Raw genomic sequence first — 19,866 nt, 5'->3', positions numbered from 1 at the left:
ATTTACACACACACACACACACAAATACATACATGCACTCTCTCCCCCACACACACACACACACACATGTATATCTGTGTATACAGTCAGAGCGGTGAATCTCTTATTTGTTTACATTGTGAATGGAATAGGGCTTTCCAGGTCCTAACAGAGGTAGAAATACCAGCACACACACACACTGTTCAAAGAGCAGTGGACCCAAGGTGATTTTGAAGTTTAATTCACATTTCTGTGAAATATTTATCATTACTGTGAACAAAAAGTCCAGATATTCACAATATATTGCCGCGTGGTCCCTTTCTGTAAGTTACAGACTGAGCCAGTGTCTCTGTGGCAGGTCGCCACGCCGACCGTAACCGCACCTCTTCCTCCCCAGGCCATTAACCCTGTGTTGCCATAGAGACCGGAACTCCAATAACCCGGCGGTAACAAGCTTCATTGTCTACTGCCAACCGCCCACTGACAGCGATGAGACTGCGGTCTATACCGAACAAACAGATTGCATCCTGACCTCTGCGTGCGTGTGTGCGTGTGTGTGTATGCAAAAGAGCGTATGTGTGTGCGTTTGTGTGTGTGTGTGTGTATGTAAAAGCGTATGTGTTTGTGTGTGTGTGTATATGTAAAAGAGCGTATGTGTGTGCGTTTGTTTGTGTGTGTGTGTGTGCACTCATGCTGGTGGTACACATGCTAATTAATTTATCGGAGGGTTAAGTAGTGGCAGTCTCTATTGCCTGAGGCAGGAGGATGGAAAAGGCAGAGGGAAGTGTGCTGAGTTTGTCCTGAGTGTGTGCTGAGTGTGTGTTCTGAATGTGTGTTGAGCGTGTGCAAGTGTGTGTTGAGCGTGCTCTGAGCTGTGTGTTGAGTGTGTTCTGAGTGTGTGTTGAGTGTGTGCTGAGTGTGTGTTCTGAGTTTGTGCTGAGTGTGTGTTCTGAGTGTGTGTTCTGAGTGTGTTCTGAATGTGTGCTGAGTGTGTGCTTAGTGTGTGTTGAGCGTGCTCTGAGTTTGTGCTGAGTGTGTGCTGAGTGTGTGTTGAGCGTGCTCTGAGCTGTGTGGGACAGATGGGTGGCTGGCCGTGCAGCTGAAGCCCTGTTTGCTCAGGCTAAGCCGGCAGGTGTGCACACAGTGAACCCTCGTCTCCGAGCCAGCGCTTCCCCTCTCTGACATCTCTGTTTCCCTCTCCCCCTCATGCAGCTTCACCATCCCTTTCTGCTTCACTCCTCCCGCACTCCATCCCCCCATCCCCTCTTTTTTCCATTTATTTTTTGCTGTCCCTGTCCCCACCCTTCCGCTTTCCTGTTATTTCCTCTCCCTCCCTCTCTCTCTCTCTCTCTTTCTCTCCCCCCTTCCTTTCTTTCTCTCAGTCCCTCGCTCACTCCCTCTCTCTCTCTCTCTCTCTCCGTCTCCTCCAGCTCCTGCCAGGCCGCCGCCCCACCCCCCCCACCCCACCCCGGCGCAACCATGACCGAGAGCCGCAGGGAGGCCCTGGTGGCCCCCCCGGCCCCCACCGCGGCCCCCACCGCGCCCGCCAACGTCACCGAGGCCCCGGGCCCCCCCAAGGACGAGGCCTTCTCCAAGCTGAAGGACAAGTTCATGAACGAGCTGAGCAAGATCCCGCGTGAGTGACCCCCCCCCCCCTCGAACCCTCAGCCCCCCTCTCTTACACCGCCCGTGTCTACACTGGACAGCTGCCGCCTCTTTAAACAGAAAAGAGCAAACATTACATTACATTACATTACATTACATTACTGGCATTTAGCAGACGCTCTTATCCAGAGCGACTTACGCAACTTTTTACATAGCATTTTACATCGTATCCATTTATACAGCTGGATATATTACATTACATTACATTACATTACATTACAGGCATTTAGCAGACGCTCTTATCCAGAGCCACTTACACAACTTTTTACATAGCATTTTACAATGTATCCATTTATACAGCTGGATGTATTACATTACATTACATTACATTACAGGCATTTAGCAGACGCTCTTATCCAGAGCGACTTACACAACTTTTTTACATAGCATTTTACATTGTATCCATTTATACAGCTGGATATATATACTGAAGCAATGCAGGTTAAGTACCTTGCTCAAGGGTACGACGGCAGTGTCCTTACCCCGGGAATCGAACCTGCGTCCTTCCGGTTACAAGCCCGGTTCCTTACCCACTGTGCCACACTCCGTCCAAACGTGCTTGTGACTGGCTGTCACCCTCGCTCGGAACACGAAAGCCAGTTAAGTATAAAAATGCATATCAGATAGAATAAGTGGAAATAGCACGTAGATAGGAAGCTCGCAGTTGAACGGCAGGTGCTTGATTGAAGAGTGTCTTTCTGCATTTGTGAGGCGGGGAATTTAGCGCGGTCGCTTTTAGCCGACGACAGTGCTGGGAAGCGTCGGAGTTTGCAGCCATTACTGCAGAACTTGTGTGAAGCTTAGGTGTGCGTTGTGATAGCCTGCGCTGTGCAGTGCGGATGAGCTTGCAGGAGCTGTCCGTGGTGCTGACTGCTCTGTGTGTGGATGCGCTGTCCGTGGTACTGACTGCTCTGTGAGCGGATGCGCTGTCCGTGGTACTGACTGCTCTGTGTGTGGATGTGCTGTCCGTGGTGCTCTCTGCTCTGTGAGTGGATGGGCTGTCCGTGGTGCTGACTGCTCTGTGAGTGGATGTGCTGTCCGTGGTACTGACTGCTCTGTGAGTGGAGGTGCTGTCCGTGGCGCTGTCTGCTCTGTGAGTGGATGCGCTGTCCTTGGTGCTGACTGCGCTGTCTATGGTGCTGACTGCTCTGTGTGTGGATGTGCTGTCCGTGGTGCTGACTGCTCTGTGAGTGGATGGGCTGTCCGTGGTACTGACTGCTCTGTGAGTGGATGCGCTGTCCATGGTGCTGTCTGCTCTGTGAGTGGATGTGCTTTCTATGGTACTGACTGCTCTGTGAGTGGATGCGCTGTCCATGGTGCTGACTGCTCTGTGAGTGGATGTGCTGTCCGTGGTGCTGACTGCTCTGTGAGTGGATGGGCTGTCCGTGGTACTGACTGCTTTGTGAGTGGATGCGCTGTCCGTGGTGCTGACTGCTCTGTGAGTGGATGTGCTGTCCGTGGTGCTGACTGCTCTGTGAGTAGATGTGCTGTCCGTGGTGCTGACTGCTCTGTGAGTGGATGGGCTGTCCGTGGTGCTGACTGCTCTGTGAGTGGATGGGCTGTCCGTGGTGCTGACTGCTCTGTGTGTGGATGGGCTGTCCGTGGTACTGACTGCTCTGTGAGTGGATGGGCTGTCCATGGTGCTGACTGCTCTGTGAGTGGATGTGCTGCCCGTGGTGCTGACTGCTCTGTGAGTGGATGTGCTGTCCGTGGTGCTGACTGCTCTGTGAGTGTATGTGCTGTCCGTGGTACTGACTGCTCTGTGAGTGGATGTGCTGTCCGTGGTGCTGACTGCTCTGTGAGTGGATGTGCTGTCCGTGGTACTGACTGCTCTGTGTGTGGATGGGCTGTCCGTGGTGCTGACTGCTCTGTGAGCGGATGCAGCCGTACTGAATGTGACAGCCGCCCTCGAAACCTTCTGTTTCTAATTCCACCGTTCCCCATCTCCTTGCGCGAGGACTTTCGACGAAACCGGCGCTAAGCAACGCACCACACCGCCGAGGAGCCGTCGCCCGGGAAACGGCTTTGTTTTCTTTCGGTTTTTTTTTTTCCTTTTCTTTTTTTTTTTTGTTTGGCCTTCGTTTTGAACCCGGTTTTCAGAGCGGTGCTGCGGAATGTTGCGCGCGTCACAAGAGCTTCGCGCCCGGAGTCGCCAGTCAGCCGCCGCAGAGGCCGTCACCCCCACCCCCACCCTCCAACCCCGCCTGAAACTGAATGCAGGTTCCCTCCAGGATGCTGGCCTGTGACCGACAGCTCGGGCGTTCCTCGGAAACTCATCAGCGTTTCCTTTCAGCGCTCATCGTTCTCCATCATCCGTCATTTGCATCTGATTGAGTCCGCCAGCGTTATCGGGGAAAGAGGGGGAGAAGCGCCTCTTTGAACTTCTGCAGAGGGGCGCTCGCGACCCAGACTCCTCCTCCAGACGGAAAGACGACGGGGAGCGCTCCGAAGAAAACTGGGTCAAGCGAGGAGCCCGAAATCTTTTAACTCTTTCGTCGCCAGTCAGATTTTTAAATCCTGATGGATATGCGGGGAGTCTTTAACGACACGTCATCGGTCAAAATATACCCTCGCGTGAAAGAGCGGGTTTTGCTCAGAACGTTGGAGAAGGGAAATACTGTTACCTGCGAGGAATTGCGCACGTCTTTATGTGTGGGGGTTTTGTCATTGGTTAAGACATGTGGGGTTAACCATAGAGCCAGATTCATGGGGTTAATCATAGAAGTAGGGATGTTGGCTGAATCAAACTCAGATGTGGGGCTTACCACAGATACAGATATTTAGGGCCAATCGTAATCAAGAAGATGCTTCCGGTTACTTATGCAGCAGCATCTGTTCGCCTACTTCACGTTTCTTAGCGACAGCCGGATTACATGGCGACATTATCACTGTCTCACTGCCTTTGCAACCTCTCTCACCGCCCCGAAAAGACATTTAATTAACTTGCAAAAACGGTTCACGCTATTAAAATCGTTCTGAATGATTATCGTTCAAGGACCCTCTCTTTCCCGGCCAGCTGTGCCTACTGTCTAATAAAATCTTGTTTAAAAAAAAATTTTTTTTAAACCGCATAAATTCGTCAGGCGTGCAGTTATAATTGGGCAGGGGAAGCGTCCGATCACATGGTATAAAGACGAGGGGGGGTCCTGATTGGGCAGTGCGCGGTCAGCGCTGCGGGCCTCCCACGGCGAAGTGCGGGGCGCCCAATTAACAGCGGGTTTCTCTGCCAGCTTCCCTCTGATTGGACGGGCTCCAGAGCCTCAGCAGGTGCGCGTCTTAGAGTGTGAGAGCCGGCCGGGAACCTTTCTTTTTCTCTCGCGCTGTCAGGGCTTCATTTAGCCACGCGCAGCTACTTAGCCGTCACGCGCGCAGGTTGGGCCGCATCGCAGCCTGAAGACGAGGCAGGCCCAGGGGAATTCTGGGAAACGGCTCTGTCTCTTTTAGCGAAGAGAACAATCTGCGCGGCAATACTCTTCCCAAAGACTGATTGGACATTCGCTATTTGAATTGCCCAATCAAAGACCATTTAAATTGTTCGGTGGCTCATATATATCTTAGACCTTGTAGGAATTTCTTGACAAAAAAGGATGGCATCGAAGATAAAGATGACAAATGGCACAGTCAGGAGCTCCATTTTATAATTTAAAAAACACAGTCACAAGTACCGTCGCCCCAGCCGATGAGATTCATTCAATGACCGTATGCAAAGATTCCATTTATGGCCAATCATAGGTTAGGATCAGGGGGTCCATGCCAAGACTGACCATGTGAGCTTCCTCCAACTTGATATGTCCTTGGATCCCTTAATGCACTTTATTTACACTGCAGCTGGAGTCTGTCTCCTCCTGCGTACATTTCAACTGACACAAAAGAAAGTCAACTTTTCGATCATAACCCATCAGCCTTCATCAGATTTTCTTTTTAGGGGGGGGATCTGGTTGGCATGACTGCGTCGTCATTCGTAGAACGCAAGCTAACCTTATGCGCTTATCTCTCTTGAAGTTGCTTTGCATGCATTTATCAGGCTACCAATCAGAAGAGGGCTTCCCAATATTCCCAGTACCAGAGAGGCACGCCCCTTCGGCCCTCCCACTCTCCTGTCCTGAAACGACTTTACATCAATAGGAAAATGTTATTATTTTCCCCCTGTATAAATTTGCATGCGTTTTTGCTTCTTGACAGCTTAATGAACACTCGAAGTGCAAGAAATAAAGTAATTGCACAGACGGCTCTGATTATCACCAGTAGTCTTGTATGTTATTATATATTAAGCAGATGCCACAGATCCTGGAAAAATACAGTCGCCCCCAATGAACCCTTTGAAGAGCGGGTTTTTTTTTTTTTTTTAGAATGTTTTTTTTTTTTTTTTTCAAAATTCTAAGTCAGTGTTCTAGAACTCCGCTGCTTTCAATCACCAGTAGTGATTGTGACATCAGCGTTAGAATGTTGGGTTAAGAACATTCTAATCACATATCTGGGTTACAGTAATGCCACTGTGGTGCTATAGATGCTGTTGGAGGGGGGGATACCCTGCATGTTGAGGGGTGTCCCGCTGTGCCTTGTTAGGGTGTCTTCCCTCTCCGCTCTTCTACTAACCCCCCCTCTCCCCACCCCCACCCCACCCCACCCTGGGACACTCTGCCATAAGCACCGTCCCTCTCCTCTCTACCACTCTCCGTAACACAAGCTCAGTCATATCAGGAGGAGTGGCGGTAGATTTATGTGCGCTGTTATACGTGTTCAGCCCCGAAGTGTCCTTGATCTCCACACGCCCCGCTGCGTGTGCTGTGGCATGTAGCGTGTCCAGCGCGTAGCCGGGGGGAGGGGGGGGGGGGGGCGTTGATACGGTTCTGAAAGCCACGTCGACACGGTTACGGTGTGATTACCGCGGGAGCGCGGGAGGCGGGCCCAGCCCGAGCGCGCGGGAGACGAAAGGAGCTGAGGTGCGCGTCGGCCACTGGCTGGGGGTTTTTTTTGTGTGTGTGTCTCTCGGTGTTTAACGGTCCGGATCCCCGGCTCACGCGGCCTGCCAGAGCTCGGGGGGAAACGGCCCGGTGAATAACCGCAGCTGCACGACCAGGAGCTCACACGAGGGGAGAGAGGGAGGGTGGGAGAGGGAGAGAGTGAGAGAGAGAGAGTGGAAGAGAGAAGGAGGGAGGGAGGGAGAGAGGGAGGGAGAGGGAAAGAGTGGGAAAGGGAGAGGGAGAATGAGCAAGAGAGAGGAGAGAGAGGGAGAGGGAGTGAGAGAAGGGGAGAGAGAAACAGCGGGAAAGGCAAAGGGAGAAGGAGAAAGAGAGAGGGAGAGAGAGAGTGGGAAAAGGAAAGGGAGAAAGGGTGAGAGAGCAAGAGGGAGGGAGAGGGAGAGTGGGAAAGGGAGAGGGAGAATGAGTGAGAGAGAGAGAGAGGGAGAGGGAGCGAGGGTGAGAGAGCAAGAGGGAGAGAGGGTGAGAGAGCGAGAGGGAGGGAGAGGGAGAGCGGGAAAGGGAGAGGAAGCGAGTAAGTAAGTGAGCTGCTCCACACTGGCTCTCTCCCCCGCCCCGGGGCGGGCGGGTGTCCCATCCTCCGCCGACGCGGTCCGCACGACCGACCGCGGAATTCAGAATTTTTAATTTGCACGTCGCGAGAGCCGCAAAGCCGGATTTCCACCTCCCAGATTCCTCAGCACGGAAAACTTTTTTCCCCCCTCCTCCCATTTCGTCGTGTGCGGGGGGAATGCGAAATAGCCCAGCGTCGGACTGCACGAGCCTGGCAGCGGGAGATAATTAATGGCCGTTCCCCTTTCAACGGCCTCGGAGTGGTAATTGTATTTAAAAAAAATAAAAATAAAAAATACAACCAATACCGTGTGTGCTCCCCGTGACTGGTGATGTAAAACTGTGACCCATATTCGCCGCACCCAAGCTCAGCTGCCTCTGCTAAAGAAACAACCCAAGTGGCTCTGTTTGCCAGGGGCGCATTTAATCTGTAAGATTAAGATTAAGATTAAGGATTTAATCTGTAAGATTAAGATTAAGGATTTAATCTGTAAGATTAGAATGCGCTTTGTGCATGTTGTGCTCTGTTTTGAAGTCGAGGGGCCGATGCAACGTGAGAATTATGTAAAGGAGGCCAATTTTAGAAACGCTAGAGGGCGTGCAGTCTATGCACATTACTGCACGTTATATAATTATATTAATTTTTTTCCTTGTCGTACTGGAACAGCAGGAAAGCGACGCTGGATGCTGAACGGTAAAACATCAGTGGACGGTCCCCTCTAAGCAGCTCGAGCCTCTAATAGCATAGATACATTAAAACGGAAAAAAGACGAGGCTCTCTCTCGCTGTCAAATTCTGAAACAGTGAGTCAGGTTGTCACACTTTCCAGATGTCCTGGCTTTTTTTTTTTTTGTCACGTTTTTTTTCTAACCACTCACATTTACAAACAGAATAATCCATCCGCAGATGATTTAGTGCCCCTGTAGGATACCAACTTCATCGTTATTGTGAGGGATAATATATATATACATTTTTAAAAAATGTTGCATCTGATGGCAGTGATGTCTGCACTCATAATGAGTTTGTTCAGCTCATGGTGCGTTATTGCAGTAGATCTCTGTTCGTGCTTTTTTCATTTTTAAAAAGAGCTGCAGCTTCTGCAGTCAGACCCGCATTAATCACTCAGCTTTGAAGTATTAATGTGTGCCTTCTGCATCCCAGACACTTCCATTTAAAGATAGACCTGTGAGTGTGTGTGTGAGTGTGTGAGAGAGAGAGAGAGTGTGTGAGTGTGAGTGCGTGTGTGTGTGTGTGGAACAAATGGCTTGTCACACAGTGACACATTCCCTCCATCTCCCAGGCCCCGCCCCACAGCAGCAGCAGCAGGGTGATGAACAGTCAGTCTTCCTGCTCCTCACGTCTGTGACTGCGGGGCAGTGGGACATGCAAGGAGGCGGGCGGAGGAGGGGGACTGTGGGCGAAGGGGAATGATTTGATTGGGCGCATCACTACAGATGGCTCGCCACGATTGGACACACAAAGGTTCCCGTGTACAAAGGTTCTAGGGTTTCAGTGGTTGATTGACAGCTTGAAGTGGCAGGCGGGTAGACATTTCTGCAGTGCAATTAATCGTTTGGCGACCCCCAGAATAGCAGTCCGCTCATCTTTGCCCCTGTTTAGATTCTCAGTGATAGCTTGTGTGTGTGTGTGTGTGTTATTGTGTAGTATTCATAAGCCTATAACCTTATAGGCTCCAAAACAAATTTATAAGTATTTCTTTTTTTTTTACAACTTAATTTACAGAATTTTATTTGATTTTTTAAAAACTTTTTGCTTTATGATATTTTGTTTATTTATATTATTAGGCCTAATGTGAAACTATGTATTTTTGAGCAATCCATGTATAATCATATTAGATATTCTAAATTTTATGAGAGCAGACTGGCACGATACAAGACCAGAATGACAAACACAATTAAAGGCTTTTTCCGTGGGTTGGTGCATGTGAACGAGCACTGGAGTAACACAGCACAGCCCAGACATGACATCCCACACACGCACACACACACACACATGCACACACACACACACACGCACATGCGCACACACACACGCGCACGCACACGCACATGCACACGCACACGCACATACACAGACATGCACACACACACAGAGAGAAACACACTGTCTGTATTAGTGTTAAACGTTGTTTGTGTGCGTGTACGCACGCCATTGTCACTGTAATGAATACTTCCTGTTCTCTCACAAAGGAGAACATTAAACTGCTTTATTTTAAGATTATTTATCTTCCTCGTCACGTTTTTACTGCGTTTGTTTTACGCGCTCCCTTTTGTTCCTTGTAGATTTGTTGCTATCGCGGCTTTGTTCTTTTATTTAGAAAGCGCTTTGAACACGGCGCATGAAAGGCCATTCGTAAATAAAGTTTATTGTTATAGCGCAGGATAAACTGCAGTTGCCTCCGCGTTCAATTACGAGGCTTGCTTTCGACTCCCACTTGCTCACGGACAGCTGAAGTTAAGCACAGCACAATGGCATTCACATCATCAATGGACTCTTCAGATCCTCTTACATTAACATCAGTCAATGTCTGATTCGTTTAAAAAATAAATAAATAAATAAATAAAAAAGTATTATTTTTTTTTATTTGGCAGCTACTGTTTACTACAAAACATGCCTGGCTCTACAGATCATACTCCACAGCATAGGGTGGGGCACGGTTCCCTTGTTAAGACCTTGGGAGTCAAGGATGGGCTAATATGAAATACCGAATGTTTGATATGAGGGAATGCTCATTAATGACATTGTGTTAGGCTGCATTTGTCTCCTGGTGCCAGGTTCTCACTCTGTAACTGGACAACCATGTTCCCGCTCTTTAAACTGGGGACTGTCTTCCCACTCTGTAACCCAGCGACTGTGTTCCCACTCTGTAACCCAGCGACTGTCTTCCCACTCTGTAACCCAGCGACTGTGTTCCCACTCTGTAACCCAGCGACTGTCTTCCCACTCTGTAACCCAGCAACCGTCTTCCCACTCTGTAACCCAGCAACCATGTTCCCACTCGTAACCCAGCAACCATGTTCCCACTCTTAACCCAGCGACCATGTTCCCTCTCTTTAACCCAGCAACTGTGTTCCCGTTCTTAACTCAGTGACCATGTTCCCACTCTTAACCCAGCAACCATGGTCCCACTCTTAACCCAGCGACCATGTTCCCTCTCTTTAACCCAGCAACCGTGTTCCCACTCATAATCCAGCAACCATGTTCCCTCTTTATAACCCAGCAACCATGTTCCCACTCATAACCCAGCGACCATGTTCCCTCTCTATAACCCAGCAACCATGTTCCCACTCATAACCCAGCGACCATGTTCCCTCTCTATAACCCAGCAACCATGTTCCCACTCATAACCCAGCGACCTTGTTCCCTCTCTATAACCCAGCAACCATGTTCCCGCTCCGTAAGTGTTTCTCCGTCTCTTTCGCAGTGCCGTCATGGGCCATCGTCGCCATCGCCTTCGTGGCCATCCTCCTCATCCTCACCTGCTGCTTCTGCCTCTGCAAGAAGTGCATCTTCAAGAGGAAGAACAAGAAGAAGGGCAAGGAGAAGGGCAAGAACGCCATCAACATGATGGACGTCAACGACGCGGCCCAAATGGAGGTGCAAAGCTTTTGTTTCCCGACGTTTTTCTCCCTGTCCTTCGGTCAGTGTGTGCAGACTAGCCGGTTTGAGCCTGTTCCACCGTCTTAGGCCTTCCGTCCTTCCTGTTTCCCAGTGGCTCACAATAACTGCACGCAATAACAGTACCGTGTTTGCATTTTGTATGTATTTTAATGGTACTCGTACAAGGCAAGATATTACGTGCTCTTTGTTCACCGCTCACTGCAAGCGGGCTTGTGACCCACGTGGCCAGGAAGAAAACAGGAAACGCAGCGATGCTTGTCTTGAATGAACAGACGGCAACAAAAAGCTGCCTTTTTTAAAATGAAAAGAGGCGTGCGGGAGGCTTGGAGTGCAGCTCGCTGAGCTCTGGCATCTATTGAGCAGCCTGCTGCACCGCACAGAGCTCTGGCATCAATTGAGCAGGCTGCTGCACCGCACAGAGCTCTGGCATCTATTGAGCAGCCTGCTGCACCGCACAGAGCTCTGGCATCTATTGAGCAGCCTGCTGCACCGCACAGAGCTCTGGCATCTATTGAGCAGCCTGCTGCACCGGCACAGAGCTCTGGCATCTATTGAGCAGGCTGCTGCACCGCACAGAGCTCTGGCATCAATTGAGCAGGCTGCTGCACCGCACAGAGCTCTGGCATCTATTGAGCAGCCTACTGCACCGCACAGAGCTCTGGCATCTATTGAGCAGGCTGCTGCACCGCACAGAGCTCTGGCATCGATTGAGCAGCCTGCTGCACCGCACAGAGCTCTGGCATCTATTGAGCAGCCTGCTGCACCGCACAGAGCTCTGGCATCTATTGAGCAGCCTGCTGCACCGCACAGAGCTCTGGCATCTATTGAGCAGCCTGCTGCACCGCACAGAGCTCTGGCATCTATTGAGCAGGCTGCTGAATGGCCAGGCCAGTGTAATTACCTGCACAGCTGAGAGACTCTGAAAGAGAAGAGACAGGAAGCCGCTTTTCAGTGCTTTCTGCTTCACAAATTAGTCAGCTGGGTTATTTGTGCTTGGTAATTACACACACACACACATACGCACACACACATACCCATACACACACACATGCACACAGGCACACACACATACCCATACACACACACACACACACACACACACACACACAAACATGCGCACAAACGCGCAAACACGTGCCCACATACACACACACTAACACGCACACACACACTCTCAAGCACACGCACACAGACACACACACTCACGCATGCTCACACGCACACACACACACACACACTGCACCAGTACACACATTCTGCACATACAGTGTAATGAGCACAGAGCATGCCACCGGTGCTGAGGCACGTATTTTTTCCTCTATTACATTATGTTACATTGTGTTTGTTATTTTAAAAAAAAGCTCCTTGCTGTCAGCACAGAGTACTGCCTTTTCCCCCTTGCTTGTTCAGTTGTCTATAAAGACCGTGTTGTTGTACCGAGCGTGTGAGCTCGCTATGCTACGCACCGTACCGGGCAACAACCCTGAGAGATGATGTCACTTAATTACATCAGCGGGGCGCAAATTAATTTGTGCCTTCCTTACGAAGGCGCCGGTGAACGATTGCAGCGTTCACACTTTAGCCCCTGTTAGCACGCTAATCGCATTAGCGGGGGGTCTGCTCTGGTAGCGCAATTGGCCGAACGCGTTCGTTCGAGGTTTTTATCGATCGCTTCAAACCGTTTCGGACGGACCCGCTCCTGGCGGCAGGGCCCTGAAGCTGGGTCAGAGGCTACGAGAACTGAGATTCGGAAATTACTACGCCATTTCTGACTCGTTACGTTACATTACATTTATTTAGCAGACGCTTTTATCCAAAGCGACGTACAATAAGTGCACATCACGGTCATTGGAACAACTACAAAAGACGGGTTCGCTAAGGTACAACGCTCATTTCGTACAGCTGTTTATAGCCAAGAACCCAGTTCAGTTCACGCAGTGGACATTATTCTGACTTAACCGAATGACTCCTGTCTCAGCACAGAATCAAGCAAGCGATCAAGAATCCACCCTCATATTTTATTACGGTAAATGATAAATGGACTGCATTTATATAGCGCTTTTATCCAAAGCGCTTTACAATTGATGCCTCACATTGACCAGAGCAGTTAGGGGTTAGGTGTCTTGCTCATGGACACTTCGACATGCCCAAGGTGGGGGATCGAACCGGCAACCCTCCGACTGCCAGACATCCACTCTTACCTCCTGAGCTATGTCACCCCTATTATTTGGACTCTTTTGTCAAATGCTACAAACGAAGGGTTCTGTTTAAATAAAAGTAAGGAGTTGTGCTCAAACTGAACTGATGAACACGCTTTTAAAAAAAAAGCAGTAATGTGTAAATTGCGCGTTCAGGAATAGAATCTAGAAGAAACGCTTTTGCGACGTCCCTGTAAAACCAGCGAGATTGAGTCAGCAGCAAACGCTGACGTTACATGCGGGCATGACACAATTGGGCGCTTTAACTCCTGAGGCTCAGCTGTGAAAGGAGCGCTTAGCAGGAGGCCGGGCAGCGCTCGGGTCTCCCCCGGCGTGCCGTGCCGTTGCTTGGTGACGCCGCGCTCGTGGCTGTTTTAACGCTGTGTCTCTCTCTCTCCCTCTCCTATGTCTGTACTCCCTTGTCTGTACTGTCCGGTGACCGGTTGGCGGTGGGGCGGGACGTTGGCGGTAGGTTCCCAGTGTCGCTGCCGGACCCCTTCACGCGCCTCTCGCTCACCACCCCCTCACCCCTCCCCCAAACACCACCCCCCCCCCTCCTCCCCTCGCCACCATAACCCCCCCTCCACAGAACGAGCCGAGCACAGCCTTTTTTTTACAGTGGCATGGACAGGCTCCCGTTCCGAAAGGGGTTGGGGGGGTTGGGGGGGTTGGGGGAGCAGGGGGGCGATGGGGAAGGGAGATTGGCGACAGAGCCGTCATTTTCTACAGCATCGGAACGCGCTGCATGTCAAAACAAGCTGTCTGACATTTCCCACAGGCAGCTCTTGCACTGAATGCACCTCCCACCTCCCACCTCCCCTTCCCCCCTCATCCCTGCCAAACACATAAAGAAAGAAAAATACAAGCTGGCCGTGCCTCTTCAGTTGCATGCTTTCTCAAAAACTCGCCTCCTCTCTCCCCCCCCCCCACTCCCCCCCACCATTCCCTCGCAGTGAGGTTAGTCAGGGACAGCTCCAGCGTTCCCCGCTGCCTCGCTGGAGCCGCAACGATCCGCCTGAAACAGCACCAGGGGAACCGCCGGCTTCCGAAAATAACAGCCACGCTCCCTCTTTAAAAAAGCCGACTGCCTTTTCTCTCCACCGCCCGCCCAGAGAGGCGATAGGAGAGGCCGTGCGTTGTGGAGCTGTATGTTTGTGCGTCTGCGCCATTCTCACGCATGCGCACGCGAGAGGCAGGGCGGTTTGGACGCGGGGGGGGGGCGGTCGTGCGGCCCCTGCGGCGGGCGTGGCACCCGGGACGGGGCAAGGACGGCGTCGCCGCGGGCGATTGACGGCCTGCGCGTCTCTCTCCCCCCCCCCCAGGCCCTGAAGGACGAGGACGACGCCGAGACGGGCCTGACGGACGGGGAGAAGGAGGCGGAGCCAAAGGAGCAGGAGAAACTGGGGAAGCTGCAGTACTCCCTGGACTACAACTTCACCGAAAACCAGGTACGGGCCCCTCAACAACCCCCCCCCCCCCCCCCCCCCAAAACTTTACCAAAAACCAGGTACGGGCCTCTCAACACCCCCCCCCCCTCCTGTCCCAACCTGGCCCCTCAGTACCCCCCCCCCCCCACAACTTCACCAAAAACCAGGTACAGGCCTCTCAACACCCACCCCCCCCCCCTCCTCCTGTCCCAATCTGGCCCCTCAGCACCCCGCCCCGTCACTGTCAGCGCTGACCTACTTTTGACTTCAAACACGAGCGCGGCTGAGTTCCCAGGAGCCTCGGGGGGCTCAGGCGGTGGATTACGCACCTCGCTGGGCAGGCTGAAGCGCAGCGCTGCCTCTTGTCCCCGTGGCCCCCTGCCCCCTCCCAGGGGGACGACTTCGGGGAGTGGATAAAGCCCCCATTTTGTTTTAAGGTAACCTGCCCTTTCCGGGCCAGTAGTGCGAGGCAGTTCCAAGCCAAAGAGAGAGTCATTTTGTGCCAAAAATGCCTGTGTACCTTTCCCTGTATCGGCGAGTCAGTCTATGCCGTTGGCCTCTGTGATTTTGTACTAGCCTGTTAGTCTATACCATAGGATACCATTCTTCTGTACTAGCCTATTAGTCAATACTATAGTCATCTGTACTTCTGTACTAGCCTGTTAGTATATACCATAGAATACCATGCTTCTGTACTAGCCTATTAGTCAATACTATAGTCATCTGTACTTCTGTACTAGCCTGTTAGTATATACCATAGAATACCATGCTTCTGTACTAGCCTATTAGTCAATACTATAGTCATCTGTACTTCTGTACTAGCCTGTTAGTCTATACCATAGGATACCATGCTTCTGTACTAGCCTATTAGTCAATACTATAGTCATCTGTACTTCTGTACTAGCCTGTTAGTGTATACCATAGGAGTCCATGCTTCTGTACTAGCCTGTTAGTCTGCATTATAGACCTCTGTGCATCTGCCCTAGCCTGTTAGTATACACCATAGGATTCCATGCTTCTGTACTAGCCTATTAGTCAATACTATAATCCTCTGTACTTTTGCACTACTCTGTTAGTGTATACCATAGGATACCATGCTTCTGTACTAGCCTATTAGTCAATGCTATAGTCATCTGTACTTCTGTACTAGCCTGTTAGTCTATACCATAGGATTCCATGCTTCTGTACTAGCCTATTAGTCAATACTATAGTCATCTGTACTTCTGTACTAGCCTGTTAGTCTATACCATAGGATACCATGCTTCTGTACTAGCCTATTAGTCAATACTATAGTCATCTGTACTTCTGTACTAGCCTGTTAGTCTATACCATAAGATACCATGCTTCTGTACTAGCCTATTAGTCAATACTATAATCATCTGTACTTCTGTACTAGCCTGTTAGTGTATACCATAGAATTCCATGCTTCTGTACTAGCCTATTAGTCAATACTATAATCATCTGTACTTCTGTACTAGCCTGTTAGTGTATACCATAGAATTCCATGCTTCTGTACTAGCCTATTAGTCAATACTATAATCATCTGTACTTCTGCACTACCCTGTTAGTGTATACCATAGGATTCCATGCTTCTGTACTAGCCTATTAGTCAATACTATAATCATCTGTACTTCTGTACTAGCCTGTTAGTGTATACCATAGGATTCCATGCTTCTGCACGCAGTCTCACTGTCGGCTTCTGGTGTTTTCCTCCATATAAAGGCAGTGCCTCTTAATTTGGCCTTTATGGAGGTGTTCCCCTAAACTTCACATCTCTGTGACTGGTTTATTTATAAAGATTTATTCGCACAGTCTGTTCCTTAATTTTTACTTTTCATGCATACTTTTAATTTGTATTTTTCTCCCCCCAAATCTTCAGCGCTTAGCCTCGTTAGCAGTTGCCGAACGATTAGCGATTGATTAACAGATGAAGTTGCGCGCAGAGACCTTTTTTTTTTAACGTTTTAACGAGCTTTCTGTTCGACAAAGCCGCGTTTAAGCCACCGCGCGTGTTTGCCCTGCTTAAAACAGAAAGCCGTTTCTGCGCGTCCGGGAGCGGAAGACGAAGGGAAGTAATTGGGAGCGCTCGAGAGGACGCCGCTTCGTTGTTGGCGGGAGTCGTCGGCGGAGTTAGCGCCCGAAGCTTAGCCGCACCGAAACGGCGTCGCGGTGTATCGAAACGATCGCTCGCGCGACGGGTAAACCCCTGTTCCCTGAGAGAGGGGGCAAGACATCGCCGGCCGCGATGGGGAGGGGGGGGAGGGGGATGTGCACCTCGGTGGTTTTTGGCACACCCGCTCCCCTCGCGCGGAGCTCAAACTTCCTTCCTCTCTGCCCGCCCCCCCCCCCCTTCCCCCCCCCCATCCAGCTCATGGTGGGGATCATCCAGGCGGCCGACCTCCCCGCCATGGACATGGGCGGCACCTCGGACCCCTACGTCAAGGTGTACCTGCTGCCCGACAAGAAGAAGAAGTTCGAGACCAAGGTCCACAGGAAGACCCTCAACCCCACCTTCAACGAGCAGTTCACCTTCAAGGTACGGCCGGCCTTGCCCTAAAAGAAATGGAATATATTGCAAGTCAGTGTTAGTGTGATGAATATATTTCACAGCAGTGTATTGCTTTGAAACGTACATAATATTTGGGACACAGGCGTATTTGCACATGGTGAAACAGAAATGTATTGAAAAAAATGCCTTTTAATGAAATTTAAAATGCCCTTTAAGTGAGTGTGCACTTTCACCACACTTTTGTCACATAATTGTTTTATTATAAATAAAATTCCGTGGAGTACAGAGCCAAATCAATAACGTTTGTCCCAAACATTATGGAGCTCACTGTATATATTGCAATACTGAAAGCAGCAATACGTTTGTCTATATGACTTATACTCTTTACCGTTCAAACACCTTTAATAACATGTTTCATTTCAGTGCTTTGCAGGCTATTCCGTTTGTATCGGGGCGCGTGGGTACTGTCGGGGTGCGCATGTCGTTTATGTGCTTGGCAAACTCCCGGTATCCGGAGCGACGTGCCCAGCACCCAATAAACACGCTATCAGTCAGCACAGCTGAGCGCTTGTGGAAGCCGTTCAGTGGCATCGCAGGTGCAGCGGCATCTCGGATTCGCACCTGCAAAACATGGCTATCGGTCTCCCCTGGCTGGCCACCGTGCCACAGCGCCGACCCCTTCCGTGTTTTTCTAGAAACTTCCGTGCGTGTCATTGCCGTGTCCTCTGTTTCGTCCCCTTTGATTAAGTCGGATATCTCCTCGAGGTGTGCTTTTTGATGAGTACGTTAGCAGGCCATAAACCCAGCGATGCTGTGGGGGGAATCTCACAAGACCAGCTCTTTAAGACTATCTCCAGCTGCATCGTTAAAAAGCTTTTAACTGACTGCCTCTGAGAGGCCGTTTACGCTGCTGATGTTTCAAAAGAGTGTGTGCATGTGTGCGCATGTGTGTGCATGCAGTGTGCATGTGTGTGCATGTGTGCGCATGTGTGTGCATATGTGTGCATGCAGTGTGCATGTGTGCGCATGTGTGCGCATGTGTGTGCATATGTGTGCATGCAGTGTGCATGTGTGCGCATGTGTGTGCATGCAGTGTGCATGTGTGCGCATGTGTGTGCATGCAGTGCGCATGTGTGCGCATGTGTGTGCATGCAGTGCGCATGTGTGTGCATGCAGTGTGCATGTGTGCGCATGCAGTGTGCATGTGTGCGCATGTGTGTGCATGCAGTGTGCATGTGTGCGCATGTGTGTGCATGCAGTGCGCATGTGTGTGCATGCAGTGTGCATGTGTGCGCATGTGTGTGCATGCAGTGTGCATACGTGTGCATGCAGTGCGCATACGTGTGCATGTGTGTGCTCGTTAATCTGACCGGTCAGCCGAACTACATGAAGCTAAGTGGACGATTCCCGTCAATAAAAGATTAACACTTTTTTTAAAATGGCTGCATCTTCCTGTTACGTTACAAATATTGTACAGGACCTGCGTTCCCAACCTCAGCTCTGCGACGTGCTCCCTGTACGTCCCGTGCTTAAATCCGCACCAGCTGCGTCGCGCGCAGCGATCGGTGGTCCCGCCGCGCTCTCGTACCTGTGCCATATGTGGGGAGAGACGCCTGCCAGCTCAGCCTACAGCGCGCTGGCACAGATCCTCTCGCCGCGTAGCGTTTCAGTCCGGAGAGCGCCAGACCTGTGAATCGGGCGCACGAGTGACATCATCGTCATCATCGTCGTAGTCCCGTTCCGAGAGCCCGCGGCGTCATCCAAGTGAAATAACTAAGGCGCGTGAAAACCGGGCCGACCCTGGTCCGACGTCCCGTCCGCCGACCAATCGAGCGGCTGCAAAACGAGTTTGAGCGAATCCTTGCGCGGACGGCTCTGCTCCGAGCGATCGGAAATTAAATGCTAAGCACGCTAAGCGCTCCCTCCCCCTGCCGTTTTTACATCTTTCGCGAATCAAAACCAAATTACCTGCCAGTCAAGGCCGCGTGATTCATGATTCATGATTCATGATTTGTGGTTCGTGGATTCATGATTCATGACTCGTGGATTCATGATTCACGATTTGTGGATTACTGATTCATGATTCGTGGATTCATGATTCATGATTTGTGGATTCATGATTCATGATTTGTGGATTCATGATTCATGATTCATGATTTGTGGTTCGTGGATTCATGATTCATGATTTATGGTTCATGATTTGTGGTTTGTGGATTCATGACTCATGGATTCATGGTGCCATGAACCAGCCCTGGGCCTGTGCTCATGAAGCATCTCTGAGTAGTAGGGCTGATCTGGGATCAGTTTAGCCCTTGAGCTCATAGTGGATAAGTTAGGATACGGCTAGGGGGGGCCACCTGACCCCAGATCAGCACTTTAACTCCGAGGGTACCTGGAGGACGGGCCCAGGTCTCCGACTGTCCTCTCCCTGTCAGCCTGCATCACTGACAGGCATGAGCAGCTCAAACAGTAGTTCAGTTGCCAGCTAATATTTGCTGTTCATTTTGGGGAATAATTAAACGCGGGCCTCAGCTGTAACCAAAGTCGACGTGCACTCGGCTTGACTGAATCCTGCTTGTCTGACACTGGATAAAACGGGAAACAGATATAATGATTTGGGGGAAATTGCAACCTGGGTAGATCCTTCAGCCAGTCTGTGTGTTTCCTCTGTTGTCTGTGTCTAGCTTTGTAAACGATGCGATCCACCGTGATTTCTCTGAGCTGTTTACATTGGAGTTAAACTGAATCATACATATTTTATGAGGTAGATATTTTTGCCAGCTTGTTCCCCTGCTGTATCTTATTTGTGTGCTTTTGCACAAAATTAAATTACTTTGCCCCTTGTGGTAGAGCCCCGCTCCTGCTCTAAACTAAACATTTAGAGCGCGGTTAAAACCTGCAACACAAACCCA

The 19,866-nt window shown here is 50.5% G+C and overlaps 1 protein-coding gene across 1 annotated transcript in view; it reads left to right on the top strand.

Moving 5' to 3' along the window:
- Nucleotides 1-1,443: 1,443 nt before the first annotated feature.
- LOC118218696 (synaptotagmin-1-like) overlaps nt 1,444-19,866 on the top strand; it is a 29,888-nt gene continuing 11,465 nt past the window's right edge. The window contains exons 1-4 of the mRNA XM_035401315.1: nt 1,444-1,615; nt 10,624-10,796; nt 14,350-14,466; nt 16,814-16,981. Of these exons, the coding sequence (XP_035257206.1) occupies nt 1,459-1,615; nt 10,624-10,796; nt 14,350-14,466; nt 16,814-16,981 (615 nt within the window). The 5' untranslated portion in view covers nt 1,444-1,458. The remainder of the gene's footprint in view (nt 1,616-10,623; nt 10,797-14,349; nt 14,467-16,813; nt 16,982-19,866) is intronic.

The sequence above is a fragment of the Anguilla anguilla genome, chromosome 19, assembly GCF_013347855.1.
Source record: "Anguilla anguilla isolate fAngAng1 chromosome 19, fAngAng1.pri, whole genome shotgun sequence".
Lineage (NCBI taxonomy): Eukaryota > Metazoa > Chordata > Actinopteri > Anguilliformes > Anguillidae > Anguilla > Anguilla anguilla.
Note: the sequence above shows the minus strand (reverse complement) of the source record. Positions and strands in the feature narration are given on the sequence as shown.